Source organism: Oncorhynchus kisutch, linkage group LG10 (assembly GCF_002021735.2).
Source record: "Oncorhynchus kisutch isolate 150728-3 linkage group LG10, Okis_V2, whole genome shotgun sequence".
Taxonomy (NCBI): domain Eukaryota; kingdom Metazoa; phylum Chordata; class Actinopteri; order Salmoniformes; family Salmonidae; genus Oncorhynchus; species Oncorhynchus kisutch.
Genome location: NC_034183.2, coordinates 61,635,374 through 61,653,107, shown reverse-complemented (window position 1 = coordinate 61,653,107; position 17,734 = coordinate 61,635,374). Strand labels below are relative to the sequence as shown.

The 17,734-nt window shown below is 43.3% G+C and overlaps 1 protein-coding gene across 1 annotated transcript in view; it reads right to left on the bottom strand.

Moving 5' to 3' along the window:
• Positions 1 to 17,734, bottom strand: part of LOC109891992 (microtubule-associated serine/threonine-protein kinase 1-like) — a 65,652-nt gene that overhangs the window by 13,082 nt on the left and 34,836 nt on the right. The window contains exons 3-8 of the mRNA XM_031834552.1: positions 5,666 to 5,763; positions 5,470 to 5,545; positions 4,871 to 4,943; positions 2,488 to 2,724; positions 1,932 to 2,141; positions 1,229 to 1,330 (exon numbers count right to left, since the gene is read on the bottom strand). Coding sequence (XP_031690412.1) covers positions 1,229 to 1,330; positions 1,932 to 2,141; positions 2,488 to 2,724; positions 4,871 to 4,943; positions 5,470 to 5,545; positions 5,666 to 5,763 — 796 coding nt within the window. The remainder of the gene's footprint in view (positions 1 to 1,228; positions 1,331 to 1,931; positions 2,142 to 2,487; positions 2,725 to 4,870; positions 4,944 to 5,469; positions 5,546 to 5,665; positions 5,764 to 17,734) is intronic.

The following is a 17,734-nucleotide window of genomic DNA, read 5'->3' as shown; positions in this document are numbered from 1 at the left end:
GTCATGACATTTTTTTTATCCAACATGTCCTTTACGCACATAAAAAGGTTGGATGGAAGCCAAGTTCATGAGGCCTGCTGGCTGCGGTCACCCAGAGGACAGGACTACTGATCTACCAGAGACCCTGAGTCAGTCTGGGCTACACACACAGGCTCAAACTTTAAATGACACAGTCACGGTCTGTGAGACTCAGACAGCACTTCAGGGGGCAGCTGCTATTTGTAATACTGCAGCGAGGCAAATTAAATTTGAATCTAAATGCAAATGGAATGGCTAGCCAGTCAGATTGGGCATTTTATCAAGGTGCTTAGTTGGAGCTCAGTATTTTTGCCCTAATGTGTAATAAACCCCCTGTTTAAATGTTCATAATGACTGTTTGTGCTCATATTTATTTAAGGAAATGAATTTCTCTTTGGTCCAGGCCAGGGATATGGTCTGTTAAATAATTAGTGGGGCCATGGACCGTGAATATGACTGTGAACACTCTCATGACCATTACCATGACTGTGAACACTCTCATGACCATTACCATGACTGTGAACACTCTCATGACCATTACCATGACTGTGAACACTCTCATGACCATTACCATGACTGTGAGTGTGACAGGTTAAAGGAAATATTCATAGCCTGTTATACATTAAAAAGTATTAGTAAGTTCATAGTATGTGAGGATCTTAAAACATCTAAGGTTAAAAAGATGCATTCAGTATCAGTTGATAGAGATTGATAACATTCATATAATTGTGTTAAAGTTCAAATCTGTCAAAGGGTACGAATTGTGAGAGTAATGTGTAAATGTTATATTGATTACTTGATTTTATGGTGCCTAAAAGTGTTAATCTGTGATCTACGAAATGCTCTTAATCTATGAGCCGGAGATCGATTGCTCTGGTCTCCACCCATATTCCTGGGGAAAATCGCGGTCTTTTTCTCATTCAACTAAACGTTAAATTGAGAATACAACACCGTATCACTCTCGTGATTATTTCTCCCCTGTTTTCAGGGGCGTAACATGAACACTCTCATGACCATTACCATGACTGTGAACACTCTCATGACCATTACCATGACTGTGAACACTCTCATGACCATTACCATGTCTGTGAACACTCATGACCATTACCATGACTGTGAACACTCTCATGACCATTACCATGACTGTGAACACTCTCATGACCATTACCATGACTGTGATTGTGTTGAGAGTTCTGTGTTCTGTTCTCACCAAGCACTCCAGCAGCCTTGCTGGGCGAGAGATGATGATGAGGAGTTTCTTCACCAGCTCTGTGACGAAGGCCACCTCTGAGCTCTCTGATCGCTCATACGCCTGAGAGAGAGAGAAATAGTTGGAGGAAGAGAGAGAGAAATAGTTGGAGGAAGAGAGAGAGAAACGTTGAGGGAGAGAGAGAGGTAGAGAGAGAGAGAGAGAGACAGCGACAGACAGAACAAGACAAAATAAATCAAAGCTTTGCAGCAACGTGGGATGTGAGAACAGTTATATTCCAGGCAAAACTAATCCAATCAAACAGAATACTGGCAACCCAGAATAATCAGACCGATTTAATCAACCTGTCAAACAAAGGGTGCAGATTAAGTTCCTTGATAGCTTCTATCCACTCAGACAAATCACACACACAATTAGCCTTATTTTACTCCTTTACTCGTTCTTATCCTTCTGAAAGGCACAGTGCTGTCATTTGAAATGAGATGATAGGAACTAACTGTGCCTCTCAGCAGCCTGCAGCTAGGCCACCCAGACCTGAGAAGAGCCTGATATTGAGACAATGTGGCTCCCATTCAACATTTCCACTCAGGGCTATGCTGATGTTATACACTGCAACATAAGAGTGGCTTATGGGCAGCTCTATAACCCCAGGCACCTATCATATGACATCTTAGCCTATAGTTGCAGTGCTTCTGTGACTCACGTCATTGAGCAGCTTCTCCAGGTTCTCCTGCAGCTCAAAGAAGTAGACAGTAGTGATGAGGCCCTTGCGAGCTTTGGACAGGCAGTCCCTGGACAGCTCTGCTATCTGATGGTGGATGAAGCTGATGACCCCGTCGGCCAGCGGCAGCACGCTCTCAGGGTAGAAGGCATTGATGAACTCTGCTAGATGCTCCTCCATCTGAGCCGTGGCCTGGGAGAGGGAGATACAGGAAACAGAGTTAGGAGAGTTTTATCTATTTCATATTTTACATTCAAAGCTGAAATAGTTCCGTTTTGCTCCACTGAGCCGTGGTATCATTCTCACTTCCACCTGTTTAAAAGTAGACATAACTCCTGACATACAAATCAGAGAGGAGGCAGCCTCGTTTCCCATCAACTTCCATAGAAGAGAGTTTCTCTGACATACAGTACCACACTGAGCAAACACCATAACCTGCTTCCTTTTGATACCAGTCTGCTCTAATCAATCTTTACTTGCACTTGAAAGTGTGAGAGAAAATTATGTTTTGTGTGTGTGTGTGTGTGTCATGTCTTACTTTGGGGAAGCGCTCCTTGTACACATGGTTCATCATGACGATCTCATTGTCATAGCAGGAGGGGGAGCGTCCAGGACTGAGGCTGCGGGAGCGTGGTCGCATTTGTGGTGAGCAGCGGCCCCCATCATCGTCGGTGATGCTCTCCGTGCTGCCAAAGTGCTTGGACAGGAAGTGCAACTCGTCCATGGTGGGCTGGAAGGGCAGCTGGTGCAGCCGCTCCTGAGACGAGCTGGAGGACTGGAGGGGGAGGAAGAGAGGGAGAAGGAGGAGAAAGAGAAGGGAGGAAGAGTGGAGGTGTTGGACAGGAGACAAAAGAGGATGAAAATTGATGTTCTCTCATACATGAAATCCAGTTTTTGTATTGGCCATAACCATAGCTAATCATGTACTCTGATGGCTCTGGTAGTGGCTATACTGGGAAGTGGGGACAGTTAACCTCATCCATCTGTCTCACCTCTGAGAGACAGAGAGAGACACTAATGAAGTGAGCACAGCACCAGGGTCTGCTACATTAATCTGTCCCTTTCAGACACAGACTCATTTACCTGCTGAGTCAAAGCAATGGGACTTGACATTTACCACAGGCTCAATCCCAAATCAATCCCAATTGGCATCCCTGCTTAAAACAATCAGGACAAGGTTGGATGGAAGGACGGGAAGATTATCTCTGTCACTGCATTTCATGGTTATAAATGTTCTGTTATTCATCGATGCTGCTTTCTCAATATGTCTGCCAGGGTATTGAAAAAGCACAGTTTTCACTCCCAAATGGATCTGTCTCCACCATAGCCATGATCAGACTCAGTCCAGGGGAGACTGAATATATAGCCTGGTTATTGTTATTTTATTGTGTTACTTTTTACACTTAGTTTATTTGGTAAATATTTTCTTAACTCTTTCTTAAACTGCACTGTTGGTTAAGGGCTTGTAAGTGAGCATTTCACAGTAAGGTTGTATTCGGCACATGTGACAAATCAAATTTGATTTGATTAGAAGCCACCCTGCCAGCTCCATACTAAGTTCCATGTCTGGGCTCATTCAGATATATATGTGTTGTTTGTTGATGTATTATTTCCAGTGGGGGTATTTAGCTAAATAGAGCCTGTGGTGAATTGGGCACCGAACAGCGTGTACTATCTATTTTCTCCTCTTTTCTACTCTCCTCTCTCATCCCACCGGTCTGGTTCTTATCTAGCTACCCTCTGTTCCTCCCTCTCTCACTGGCCAGACGAGAGCAGTCCCCAGGCCTCTGATGTTGTGTTACATAAGTGAGAAAAACAGAGAGAGAGAGAGAGAGAGAGAGAGAGAGAGAATCCTGAGGGAGGAGAATCAAAGACAGAGAAAATGTGGGTCGAGATGATGTGTCTGCCGGTATTTGTGTGTGTCTATGAGTGTGTGAATGAGAGAGAGAAACTGAAGAAGTCCCCGAGGCAATGACAAAGACAGTAAGAGTGTACCATAGTGTTAGAAAGAGAAAGGAGACAGAGACAGTAAGAGTGTACCATAGTGTTAGAAAGAGAAAGGAGACAGAGACAGTAAGAGTGTACCATAGTGTTAGAAAGAGAAAGGAGTCAGAGACAGTAAGAGTGTACCATAGTGTTAGAAAGAGAAAGGAGTCAGAGACAGTAAGAGTGTACCATAGTGTTAGAAAGAGAAAGGAGTCAGAGACAGTAAGAGTGTACCATGGTGTTAGAAAGAGAAAGGAGTCAGAGACAGTAAGAGTGTACCATGGTGTTAGAAAGAGAAAGGAGACAGAGACAGTAAGAGTGTACCATGGTGTTAGAAAGAGAAAGGAGTCAGAGACAGTAAGAGTGTACCATGGTGTTAGAAAGAGAAAGGAGTCAGAGAAAGTAAGAGTGTACCATAGTGTTAGAAAGAGAAAGGAGGCAGTGACAGTAAGAGTGTACCATAGTGTTAGAAAGAGAAAGGAGACAGAGACAGTAAGAGTGTACCATGGTGTTAGAAAGAGAAAGGAGACAGAGACAGTAAGAGTGTACCATAGTGTTAGAAAGAGAAAGGAGACAGAGACAGTAAGAGTGTACCATGGTGTTAGAAAGAGAAAGGAGACAGAGACAGTAAGAGTGTACCATGGTGTTAGAAAGAGAAAGGAGACAGAGACAGTAAGAGTGTACCATAGTGTTAGAAAGAGAAAGGAGACAGAGACAGTAAGAGTGTACCATAGTGTTAGAAAGAGAAAGGAGACAGAGACAGTAAGAGTGTACCATAGTGTTAGAAAGAGAAAGGAGACAGAGAAAGTGAAGTAAGTCAGACAAAGGAAAAAGAGAAAGTGGAAGAAAGCGAGTTTTAAAGAAAAGACTAAGAGCTTTTTAGGAAAAGGTCATTGATGCATGAGATGAGACAAAGCAGGGTAAATCTGTGCTACCGTGGAGCTGGGCGTGTTGGTGCCATATCCAGAGGAGGGCAGAGATGCCAGGGACCATCGTCGACCATCCGCCCTTCAGAGGAGAAAAACAATGTACAGTATTAAACCTGAGAGCATCAGACTTCTGCCCAACATCCTCAATGCATCCACCAATGGAACAAATATGGAAATATGCGAAGGAGGCGACGCCCACATCATGTATAACACAACTGATCCACCGTATTGTGTTAGTCATACGAGCCATCCGAAGGGAGAGGGAATAGAGTGGAGTGGCCTGGCCATTGTGTTTCTATGGGGCTGCAGCATGCTGCAGTGACAGACTGGCAGAAGGATTTGATAAATGAGAGCCGTGAGTACAGGAAGCTATTACTGCTCCTGCCTCTGGTCCTCTAACTCTGACTGACTGACTGACTGGGAAGAGATGGGATGACCTCCTGGCTAGGCTCTTTGGCTTCCTCTCACCACTGATTCTGAGAGGTGTGATCATTCTCACTGGGAGGTGCTAGACCTGCATCTAACATGTATTCACCTCTCCCTCCCTCTCTCACACACACATACACACGCATGCATGCATACACACAGTGTCAGGGAGCTGTTACCGTCTGGAGGAGGCGAATGAGAAGTGTGCCGGGGTGCTGGAAGAGAAGTTGCGTGGGCTGTCCAGAGGGCTACTTCCTGGAAACATAAAGGAATGGGAATAGAAAAACAGACAGAGCATGAAAGAGGCGGAGAGGTACTGTATAATGACGTGTTTACAGTAGGATGTTTGCAGTCCGAGATGGCTGTAGTACGTACCGAGGTGTCCAGGGAGGGGCAGAGGAGAGTGTGGGCGGTGGGGCAGAGTGGGAGAGGTGGTGGACAGGATCAGACTCTTCCTGTTACTGGTACGACAACTGGAAACACAGAGAAAGAGAAATAGAGGGAGTTTTATGAACAATGATGTATTAGCAGGAGACCTTCTGTGAAGGTTTAGTGTGGTACATGAAAGAGAGAGTGTGTTACTGCAAGTGTGTGTGTGTGTTTTCAAATGTGTGTGTGTTCGTGTGTGTGTATGTTAGTGTGTGGACATGTGCGTATGCAGGGCTCACTGCAGGAGGACCAAGGCGATAAAGAAAATTCTATTTGCCATCAATCCCCAGCCGTCGCCTCTCATGCAAGATAAGGGTGAAGAGTAGGAAGGAGGGAGAGATACAGAGATACAGAGAGAGAGAGAGAGAGAGGGAGAGAGAGAGAGAGAGAGAGAGAGAGAGTGAGAGAGAGAGAGAGAGAGAGAGAGAGAGAGAGAGAGAGAGAGAGAGAGAGAGAGAGAGAATGGGAAGACAACAGGATCCTCTCAAATCAATGGGAGAACCTCAATCCTAATTGGAACCTCCACTCCACACACTCTCATCCATGTCGTACTACACATGATGACTCTGAGTCACACACAGGCATTCTCAGTAATGGCACGAGGTCTCTTTAATGACACTAAAAGCCCACAGCTCAGATCCATTTGAAACACACTCAGATAGCTCCATCACCAGCACTATGACATATTGCCCCATCCACTCCTCTTTAATACTGTATGCACTACCAGTCAGTCAGTGTGGCTTGGCTTTACCGTCAAGGAAAGGAGGAGAGATGCTGCGTTCATATGCTGGTCGGAAATAGGAAACTCGAAAATGTCCAACTTGCTGATTTGTGGAATGCGGCAAGTGTATAACTACAACCAGTTAGCAAGATATTCCTAGTTCCATATAGTCCTGCTGTTTTTCCACATCCTACCTCTGTCACACAGGGGAGAGGTTATACAGACATGCTTGTTGCCATAGCCACAGGAAGTAGGGGTGTTGAGGGTGCTGAAGCACCCCCTAAGAAATCTGAATTAAAAAATATATATAAATAACAATAAAAAAATAGACATTGTTTTTTCTCCACAAAAGTGGCGCACTGGGCCTTTACGCCAGCAAGCAGTCTATAGATGGCAGCATTGCGACACCATGTATAGTGTTGTGAAATGTTAACACCATGTATAGTGTTGTGAAATGTTAACACCATGTATAGTGTTGTGAAATGTTAACACCATGTATAGTGTTGTGAAATGTTAAGAGTAACAGAGTAACACACTCTGCATAGAAGGCAAGGTCAGTACAGGGACCGAGAGACTGAAAAACAGCTTCTATCTCAAGGCCATCAGACTGTTAAACATCCACCACTAACATTGAGTGGCTGCTGCCAACATACTGACTCAACTCCAGCCACTTCAATAATGGAAATTGATGTAAAAAATGTATCACTAGCCACTTTAAACAATGCCACTATATAATGTTTACATACCCTACATTACTCATCTCATATGTATATACTGTACTCGATACCATCTCCTGCATCTTGCCTATGCCGTTCTGTACCATCACTCATTCATATATCTTTATGTACATAATCTTTATCCCTTTACACTTGTGTGTATAAGGTAGTAGTTGTGGAATTGTTAGGTTAGATTACTCGTTGGTTATTACTGCATTGTTGGAACTAGAAGCACAAGCATTTCGCTACCCTCGCATTAACATCTGCTAACCATGTGTATGTGACAAATAAAATTTGATTTGATTTGAAATACATGGGTAGCCATGAGAAAGACCCCCCCCCCCCCCTATCGAGGATCGTAATCGGGTGATGTAGGCTTGTACACAATCGCCCAACCTTAACACACACACACTGTGTGTAGTTACACTAGGCTAACGTATATCAATGGTTTTAGGAACAGCAGTGACATCAGGCAGGATTTAGGCCACCTGCCTAACCAGTTGTAGCTCAATCTTGGGTGCAATGATCACATTCCCGCACTGTGTGGAGGATCATTGATTTAACGTTACGTTAGCCTACATGATACTGTCGTGTCTTTACTATCATTAAATTGAAGACTTATAGTTTTTATCAAAGATTCTCTGTAATTAGTATTACGCGATCAACTTATTAATCATGTAAATGTAATTAACTAGGAAGTCGGGGCACCAAGGAAAAATATTCAGATTACAAAGTTATAATTTCCTAAAATAACTTTTCAAATATTTTATCTGATCAATTAGTCTTGGAATTAATTAATTATTTACTTTACCTCACATTAGTCTCATTCTAAATAGTTGGTTATCTGCACGAACCCAGTATCATACTCACTCATTCATCCTATACAACAATTAGATGTAAACCCCATATCTGAGGCTATTATATAAACAGCGTTATGGCAATGTGGCCACACCATCTCCCATGAGCCTCCCCAAGTTGTAACAAACAGACCAGTTCGTAGCTGGATTCTTCACCGATCTTTTATACTTTCTCCGGGACATGAAATTTGTTCATACCTCAAGTTCTGTGAGGTGGAAGGAATTCCTTTGTTCTCTATGAAAATGTACTCTCTCTATACCATGTGTCCATGAGGAGATCCTCAGGAATTTACGACGTCTCTCTGGCCACAGCAGCCTAGTTGAAGGAGGAAAGGGGGAGGCAGGGAGAGGGGGATAGGGCTCGCCACATCCAAAGAGGCAACGTCATGACAATACACTAGTAAAGTAATAAAATATATAGCTGTCGACTATATTGGCCACGACTTACCATTCTTTGTGCATCTTCAAATGTCGAACAAAGTTGGAAGTTGTTGCTCCTCCGTCTGTAATTTCCTTCCAGCATGTTTTGCAAGTTGCAATCCGTTTTTTGTTGATACAGTGTTGTCTTTATATCCGAAAATAATAATTTTGTTTATCATTTTTCCAAGGGCTACATCTGAATTCACCCGCCGACATTCCTCTGCACTGCCACGAACAATTTTTTCTCAGCTGGCACAATTTGATTGGCTGCTGTCTAATTCAAACTGTAATCTGTTAAATGAAGAGTTGATGCGCTGCACACTTTTTTAATGGCATCATTTTTAATATCTGAGCTTGGGGAGGGTATCAAGTAAGGTCGAGTCAAAAGGCTCAAGTCCAAGTTAATAAGTCACAAGTCATTGGTGTTAAAGTCAAAGTCGAGTTGCATGTCATCATATTTGTGACTCAAGTCTGACTCGAGTCCACACCTCTGCCAAATAGGCCTACCAATAAACATTTATCCATTAGCTAAAGCTCTAGGCTACATGCCTTGGCACCACAGAAAGCCTATCACCGAATAGATGTCACAATTTCAGCACCATGGACAGTGATCAGAAGTCTATACTTTGTTAGTGCCTGCCTGGTTAACAGGAGGACGAACTCCTACCTTGTGGGGATCCAGAGAAGCTGCTTCATGCCAATGGCACAGATAGGGGGGTCTACCTATGTCAGAGGACCTTCCCCTTTGCCCTCCCACTCCTCAAGTGCCCTTTTGGGTATTTTTCTGTATACCGTTTTTGTCATTGTTGTTCTGAACCCACTGACCCCAAGTAGTCGTGATGTCATCACCCACTCCCTACCCCGTCTGTTGGTTTGCACTGTACAGAGCTCACATACTGCCGGTTGTGCCTTTTCCCAATCTGCTCTATATCGAGATTGCGTGCTCATGGTATCCAAACATGCATGGCTTGAAATGCAGTCACCGTTCGAGTGTGTGTAGCAAGCAGGAGAGGCTGGTGAGAGGAGCTATAGGAGGTTGTAATGGCTGATCATTTACATGATTAGCTCAATCAGGTAATATTAATTGTAATGGCTGGAATATAATAAATGGAACAGAGTCAAACGTGGTTTCCATATGTTTGATACCTTTACATTTATTGCATTACAATGAGTCTGTCCTCCTATAGCTCATCCCACCAGCCTCCTCTGGTAGCAAGCCACAGCAACATAGCATTTGAGTAACACTTGATAACACTTAATTTAAATAGCCATCCATATTCGGTCTGGTGGTTGACTGTTACCGTGACAATCAAATTACTAACTCAACGACAAGCCGATGTGGATGACCAGTGCAACAGTGGTGCAATTCCATCGAGGTGCAATTCCCACTCTTTCATCCTTCCGACTGGGCAGAAGCAGAGAGGAAGCAATTGGTTCCCATACCTGTGTGAAGCTAGCCACAATAAGGATTAGCCACAATAGTGGAATTTGTGCTTCGCTTAAAAATTAAAGTCCCCAATTAATACTGACCAAAATAGATACAGAGTGGAATAATGCCATATTTGGACTAGATATTCATGCTAAACAAGGTTGGAATGTTGTTATATTACTTAAAAATAAATACAATAATTTATTAATTGGACAATGAACAGTAAAATAAACCGTTAATTGGTGGTATACATACATGCACATGTACAGCCTATAGAGTGTGTGCCCATGAAATGGGGTATCAGACTATTCAGTGACACCTACAGATTACAATTCCAAAGAGTTTACACAAATATTAGAGTCTTAGCTCTTAATGCAGGACTTTGACTGTGTGAAATCACCTCCCCAGTCAACCTACTACTTTTAGTGGACATTCATATTGGACTGTACAGCCTTACCTATAGAGTGTGCACCCATGAAATGGGGTATTAGCCTACTCAGTGACACCCACAGAACACAGCTATGTCTCGGGTCAGATCTTGGGTATTCGGGTTATGAGTGGACCAGAGAAATGATTATAATCCCCACCCAACTATTGCTGAACAACATATGTCATCAATTATTTTAGGGCACCAGGCATATCCATTCAGCCTTTCCCAGCACACAGGCAGATACGCGAGAGGAACTCTCCTTGACCACACACATACACCCCCCCCCCCCCCCCCCTATCACCACACCCCACCACCACACACACAGTTTCTTTGACGTTGTTTCAGAGGAGTGTTTTTCAGTCTGAATAAATGCAGAGTCACTGGGACTAATAGGCTGATTGCTGAGTCATGACGTGAGCTGACTGTAGGATCACCCAGTCGGACAGACACAGAGGCAGTCGCAGAGACAACCTCCTCTATTCCATTGAGAGACAGTGACAGAGTGCTGCTAGCAACCAATCACAGACAGTCTAGTCAGGCTGCAAGTAATGCTAATGATTAGCATGACTCTGCAACAAATCTGTTCAATCAACCAGTGTTTGCTCTATCTGTTTGTTTCAGTTGTGAAGATTATACTCCTATGCTTGTGGTTATTACTGAGAATGTTGATAAAGAGTTGATCACAAAAACAGCTGTTAGCCTAAACCCAAATATCATCAACCACTATCCAGAGTGAGGAGTTCATTCATTTTTGTTTTCATTCCCTATCCTATAAAATATGATCCATCATCAAGCTTATAGTTATGGTCATTTACGGTCTCGACTCTTTAGCCTTTGCTACAGAAGGATGCCTCTGTAATCCTAATTTGTCGTCCTCATCCCCAGCACTGGGCCTCTCCAGATTCAGTCCTAATTCAACGTGAGGGAGAGGCTTTAGAGACGTATTAATTAAAGTTTCATTTCACTGCAGATGATGGTGGGACCAGAAAGCGACGGCGAGCACATTAAACACTGTTTCACTTGGCTTTCATCACATTCGTGGTTAATTGTTTCTTCAGCGACTGGGGCTATTTAAAGAAGTGCAGGGCGCTCTGAGGCATCAGTGAGAAACCCAGAGTACAAAGAGCCTCACTGGCTGAGATTCTACTTCTGTGGTTCTCAAACTAGCAGGGTAAATGCACTCTCAATGCTGTGGGAAATAAATAGGGCTAAGTGTTCACACAAATATGTACACACGCACACAAAGGCACGCACGCAAACGTACACACATGCAATTTAAGATGCACTACATGGCCAAAAAGATGTGGACACCCCTTCAAATGAGTAGATTCGACTATTTCAGCCACATCCGTTGCTGACAGGTGAATAAAATCTAGCACACAACCATGCAATCTCCATAGACAAACATTGCCAGTAGAATGGCCCATTCGGAAGAGCTCAGTGACTTTCAATGTGGCACCGTCATTCCAACAAGTCAGTTCGTAAAATTTCTGCCCTGCTAGAGCTTCCCCAGTCAAGTGCTGTTATTGTGAAATGGAAATGTCTAGGAGCAACAACGGCTCAGCCGCAAAGTGGTAGGCCATACAAGTGCGCAGAACGGGACCGCGGAGTGCTGAAGAGTGTTGCGCGTAAAAATCATATGTCCAACACTCACTAATGAGTTCCAAACTTCCTCTGGAAACAACGTCGGCACAAGAACTGTTCGTCGGGAGCTTCATGAAATGGGTTTCCATGGCCGAGCAGCCGCACACAAGCCTAAGATCACCATGTGCAATGCCAAGCGACGACTGGAGTGGTGTAAAGCTCACCGCCATTGGACTCTGGGGCAGTGAAAATACGTTCTCTGGAGTGATGAGTCACACTTCACTATCTGGCAGTCCAAAGGAGGAATCTGGGGTTGGCGGATTCCAGGAGAATGCTACCTGCCCCATAGTGCCAATTTTAAAGTTTGGTGGAGGAGGAATAATGGTCTCGGCCTGTTTTTCATGGTGAAGGGAAATCTTAACACTACAGCATACAATGACATTTTAAATGTAAAAAATTATTTAACCATACAATGACATTTTAGATTTACATTTTTATTTAACCTTTATTTAACTAGGCAAGTCAGTTAAGAACAAATTCTTATTTACAATGACGGCCTACCGGGGAACAGTGGGTTGACTGCCTTGTTCAGGGGAAGAACAACAGATTGTCAGCTCGGGGATTCGATCCAGCAACCTTTCGGTTAGTGTCCCAACGTTCTAACCACAAGGCTATCTGCCGCCCTGAATGATGATTCTGTGTTTCCAACTTTGTGGCAACAGTTTGTCGAAGGCCCTTTCCTGTTTCAGCATGACAATATCCCCCTACACAAAGCATACAGAAATAGTTTGTCGAGATCGGTGTGGAAGAACTTTATTGACCTGCACAGAGCCCTGACCTCAAACCCATCGAAGTCCTTCAGTACACCCTCTTACTCATTATTTTAAAGGAAAATTAGTGTTGGTGTAATGGCTTTATAATTTAGGACCAATCCCCCATGGCCCCGGGGCCCAGGCCCATTCTCTGGTTGCTCATTCAGGGTCACAGACAGGACTGTGGGGAGATGTGGCTGTTTGTTTCAGCCCCAGTGCCTAAGGCTGGACAGAACCGGCTGACTCCACACAACCTCCCAGCTGACAGGCTTCTCACTGGGAGGGAGATTGAGAGGAGGGAATAAATTAGGAGGGATGGAAAGGAAGGGAGAGATGGAGAAAGAAATATAGGTGGGGAGAAGACATGGAAAAGAACAAGGACAATGGAAGAAAGGGATGGAAAGAGAAAATCAAATCAAGTGGAAGAGAAAAAAGGAGGTAGGAAAGAGAGCGAGAGACAAAGAGAAATGAGGTAGGGAAAGGGAGGATGTTCTCCCAGTGGTGCTCATCATCCTTGCAGGTGTAACCAGTGTGAAATGGCTAGCTAGTTAGCGGTGCGCGCTAGTAGCGTTTCAATCGGTGACGTCACTCACTCTGAGACCTTGAAGTAGTTGTTTACCTGGTTGTCGATGTGTTCAGAGGGTCCCTGGTTCAAGTCCAGGTTAGGACGAGGAGAGGTAACAGCAACACTGTTACACAGGTGTCATGACGTTGGCCTGGGGGTAGGTTTCTGGCAGTCATAAATACCTCTTCCCCCCTTTTTCCTCTCTCTACCCTACTGATGTTACATTTGAAAACCCCTTGGCTAATATAGAGATTCTGGGAACATCAGAAGGTGGGGGGAAATTAACTATATTCTGGTAATCCGACCAATTGAACATATGCGGTGGTACTTAATGAATATAATGTCAGTTTGGTTGTCATCTGAGACATTCTCATTAATGATAAGATGACATAAACTCTACAGTGGAAAGTCTACACATCAGAGTTATCGGATTCACATGGAATTGTTGTTCAATTTAAATGTTTGAATATGAAATAATTTGTGATGGGATGAAATGTGATTTTAGCTTCTAAAATGTGAGAATTTGGTTTTCATAAGGTTAGGGCTCTGCTCAATCAGTAGCCCACCCCTGTGAAGAGTCATGGGTTATAAAACTTTTCAGACACACCCTTCTCGCGCCACTATATAAAGCCTTGACGAAAATGTAACCTCCTGTTCCGAGGATATGAGGACGACGGTCCAATGTCAGAATGGTTCAGATAATAACTACAGAACGAAGCCAACATCAGCGTGAGCTTTGGTTGCGAATGGTATGAACTTTGAACTCTTATTCATAACAGAGGTGATGCCTCCTAGCCGTTAAGTTAGCAACAGCAGCTGCAAACGAGGGTTAGGAAGGAACAGACAGAGTATCCCATCTATCAGACAACGACGTTACTACAACGTATCCAATTGACCACCAGAGACATTCTTCAAAGGACAAAGGACTCGTTTTGGCAACACGGCCTTCCATCTACCACCAACCTACTGAAGCGCAGCTCAGAGTAAACATTTATTGCATTTTCCTTTTCCAAATGGGCGGTAATTTAGAATGCATAAAATGCTGTATTTAAGACAGCACAGCATCTTCCTTTGGTCCTCAGTCTTCCTGCTCTTTCACTCAAACCCAGCCCTTTTCTTTTGTGTAACCAGCTGTCATATCTGTTCCACCCGCTAGGGACGTTTTCCTTTATGACGTAATTTGTAATTTTTATTTATTTATTTCACCTTTATTTAACCAGGTAGGCTAGTTGAGAACAAGTTCTCATTTGCAACTGCGACCTGGCCAAGATAAAGCATAGCAGTGTGAGCATACAACAAAGAGTTACACATGGAGTAAACAATTAACAAGTCAATAACACAGTAGAAAACAAAGGGGGGGTCTATATACAATGTGTGCAAAAGGCATGAGGAGGTAGGCAAATAATTACAATTTTGCAGATTAACACTGGAGTGATAAAAGATCAGATGGTCATGTACAGGTAGAGATATTGGTGTGCAGAAGAGCAGAAAAGTAAATAAATAAAAACAGTATGGGGATGAGGTAGGTGAAAAGGGTGGGCTATTTACCAATAGACTATGTACAGCTGCAGCGATCGGTTAGCTGCTCAGATAGCTGATGTTTGAAGTTGGTGAGGGAGATAAAAGTCTCCAACTTCAGCGATTTTTGCAATTCGTTCCAGTCACAGGCAGCAGAGTACTGGAACGAAAGGCGGCCGAATGAGGTGTTGGCTTTAGGGATGATCAGTGAGATACACCTGCTGGAGCGCGTGCTACGGATGGGTGTTGCCATCGTGACCAGTGAGCTGAGATAAGGCGGAGCTTTACCTAGCATAGACTTGTATATCAAGTTTTGATTAATTATGTGTATGTGTAATTCTGTGTGATTAGTTAGGTATTTAGTAAATAAATAATTATACCCAATTTTGTATTGCTGATTCAACTTGTTTTTTTTATTTCGCCTTTATTTAACCAGGTAGGCTAGTTGAGAACAAGTTCTCATTTGCATGGACAAAAAAAATATGCTTTTCTTTCAAAAACAATGAAATGTCTACGTGACCCCAGGGTTCGTGAAGATAACCAAGAATTTACAACTTTCAGATGAGCCTGAATTAAGGTGCCGATTAATATTGACTGCTATTGATGTAAAATATTATTGGGTCTTTAAGAGTTTATTCGGAAGATAACAGCTCTATAAATATAATTTTTTGGTGCCCCGACTCTCTAGTTAATTACATTTACATGATTAGCTCAATCAGGTAATATTAATAGCATGTCATATCACTTAATCCGGCATAGCCAAAGACACGACACAGGTGTAAGGTAAACATGACCCAGTTCTTTCACAGTGCTGTACACACACACACACACACACACACACACACACACACACACACACACACACACACACACACACTATAATGTAAACACATGGAAACATAGCGAACACACACAAAAAAACATAGGCTCTTCTGCTTGAACAAAATGCCTGACAAATAGGAGCCCTCATCCCCTTATTTATGCTTATCCTCTGCCTTTTCATCTATTCCCCCTCTCTCTTCCTCCATTCACAGCAGAGGGAACAGACCTCATTAATACTGAGCAAACCAAACCATGTCTCCCTCCATGCTAACAAACAGGCAGGTGCAACATTACATTCTATGGATGTGATGACAAATTTGAAACTGATTATATTCTGAAGGACAAAGAGAATGCGAGAAAGTGAAAGAGAGCAAGAAAGAGAGACACAGAGCTGCGATGGAGGGAGGAAAAGAGAGAGAGAGAGAGCAAGAAAGAGAGAGAGAAGCTGAGGTTGAGGTGATGTACAGCAGGTGTTTACATCTGGCACTGGAGAGATGGATAGAGGAGGGGGAAAGAGATGGGTGGAGAAGAGCTGAGACTGGTAGAGGAAAGGAGGGGAAAGATGGATAGAGGAGGGCGGGAAAGAGATGGGTGGAGAAGAGCTGAGACTGGTAGAGGAAAGGAGGGGAAAGATGGATAGAGGGTAGCGTGAGCGATGGGTGGAGAAGAGCTGAGACTGGTAGAGGAAAGGAGGGGAAAGATGGATAGAGGGTAGCGTGAGCGATGGGTGGAGAAGAGCTGAGACTGGTAGAGGAAAGGAGGGGAAAGATGGATAGAGGGTAGCGTGAGCGATGGGTGGAGAAGGGGAGATATTAGTAGAGGAAAGGAGGGAAGAGAGATATAGGTAGAATAGGAGACTACTGGGTACAAGAGAGGTGGGAAGGAGGCAGAGGAGAGAGTTAGTGGAGAGGAAAGAGCACTGAGCGGTGGGCTCAGATCACATGTTGGCTTGTTGCTATGCAATGTGCAGCAGGGGAGACACAGATAAGAGTTGAGAGAGGGTGACCAGTGAGACGAGGAGAGGAGACAGAGGAGAGAGACACCCGACTCCATAGTTATTCAAGTTCACAGACCATGTGAGATTAAAAGAAAATGATAAAGGAGAAGCAATAATGTGAAAGAGCGAAATAACAAAATACGGTGAATGTATGATGTGGGTACATTAAGATTTTTTTTAAATGGTGTAAACAATGGTTACAATAGTACCAAAAAGTTACAATTTTTGTAACAACCCAAGCTAGAACACAGCTTGTCGTTTCCATTGTGAGCAAATTAAGCATAGTGGGCAGAACAAGCATGGAGGTGGGCAGAGCCAATCACGAGCTAGCGAAATCCTATTGGCGTGGTCTAGTATGTATTAGCATATTTCCGTTAAGGAACGCCTACTCTGCGAAGTGCGTGTGTGCAATAACTCAATTCGCCCCTGCACTCATTCGTACGTTATTTATAATGAGGGATATCTGAAGAAAATCGGACCACTCTGAAATTAAAATGGATGGCCCTCCCTTCAGTAAAATATATTTTTACCCGACATTACTTGAACTTTTGAAAAAAAACAAGTGACCCTCCGCTATGCCCAAAATAATAATTAAAACATGAAGTGGATAGCAGAGGACATGCCTACCATTTACCCTCACTCAGAACAGAGACCTGAGCCTTTAGATATGCAGTTTCAGAAACTGTCCTTCATTTTGTAAGCATTAGCCTACATGGCAAAGTATCCAGAAGGTTGTGGATTCACATTACACCGTGGACAAGGGTAGGTGTGAAAAGATCTCCATTATAATAAAAACACTGCATGAATGTATCTGAGAAAAAAATAGTCTTTTATAAAAGCATTTCATGCAATTCTACATTATTTTACATGACTGGAGACGAGCAGAATCTTTTAATATCACAACAGCGCATGACAACTAATGAGCGCATGCTGCAGCACCAGAGAGGTTGTGATTTCTAAACAGGCTATTGTTTAAAAAAGAGGATAAGGTTGGAACAGTGCTGAAGTTGTCTATCAACTGTAAAAATTGAGCGACAACAGAACCAGTTACAACTGATGTTTCTAAAAGTAAATTCAAAGGCTCTGTAGAATGACTGCATATCCTAATAAGGCATTTTTCATTTCATTATTTTTCAATCTCAAT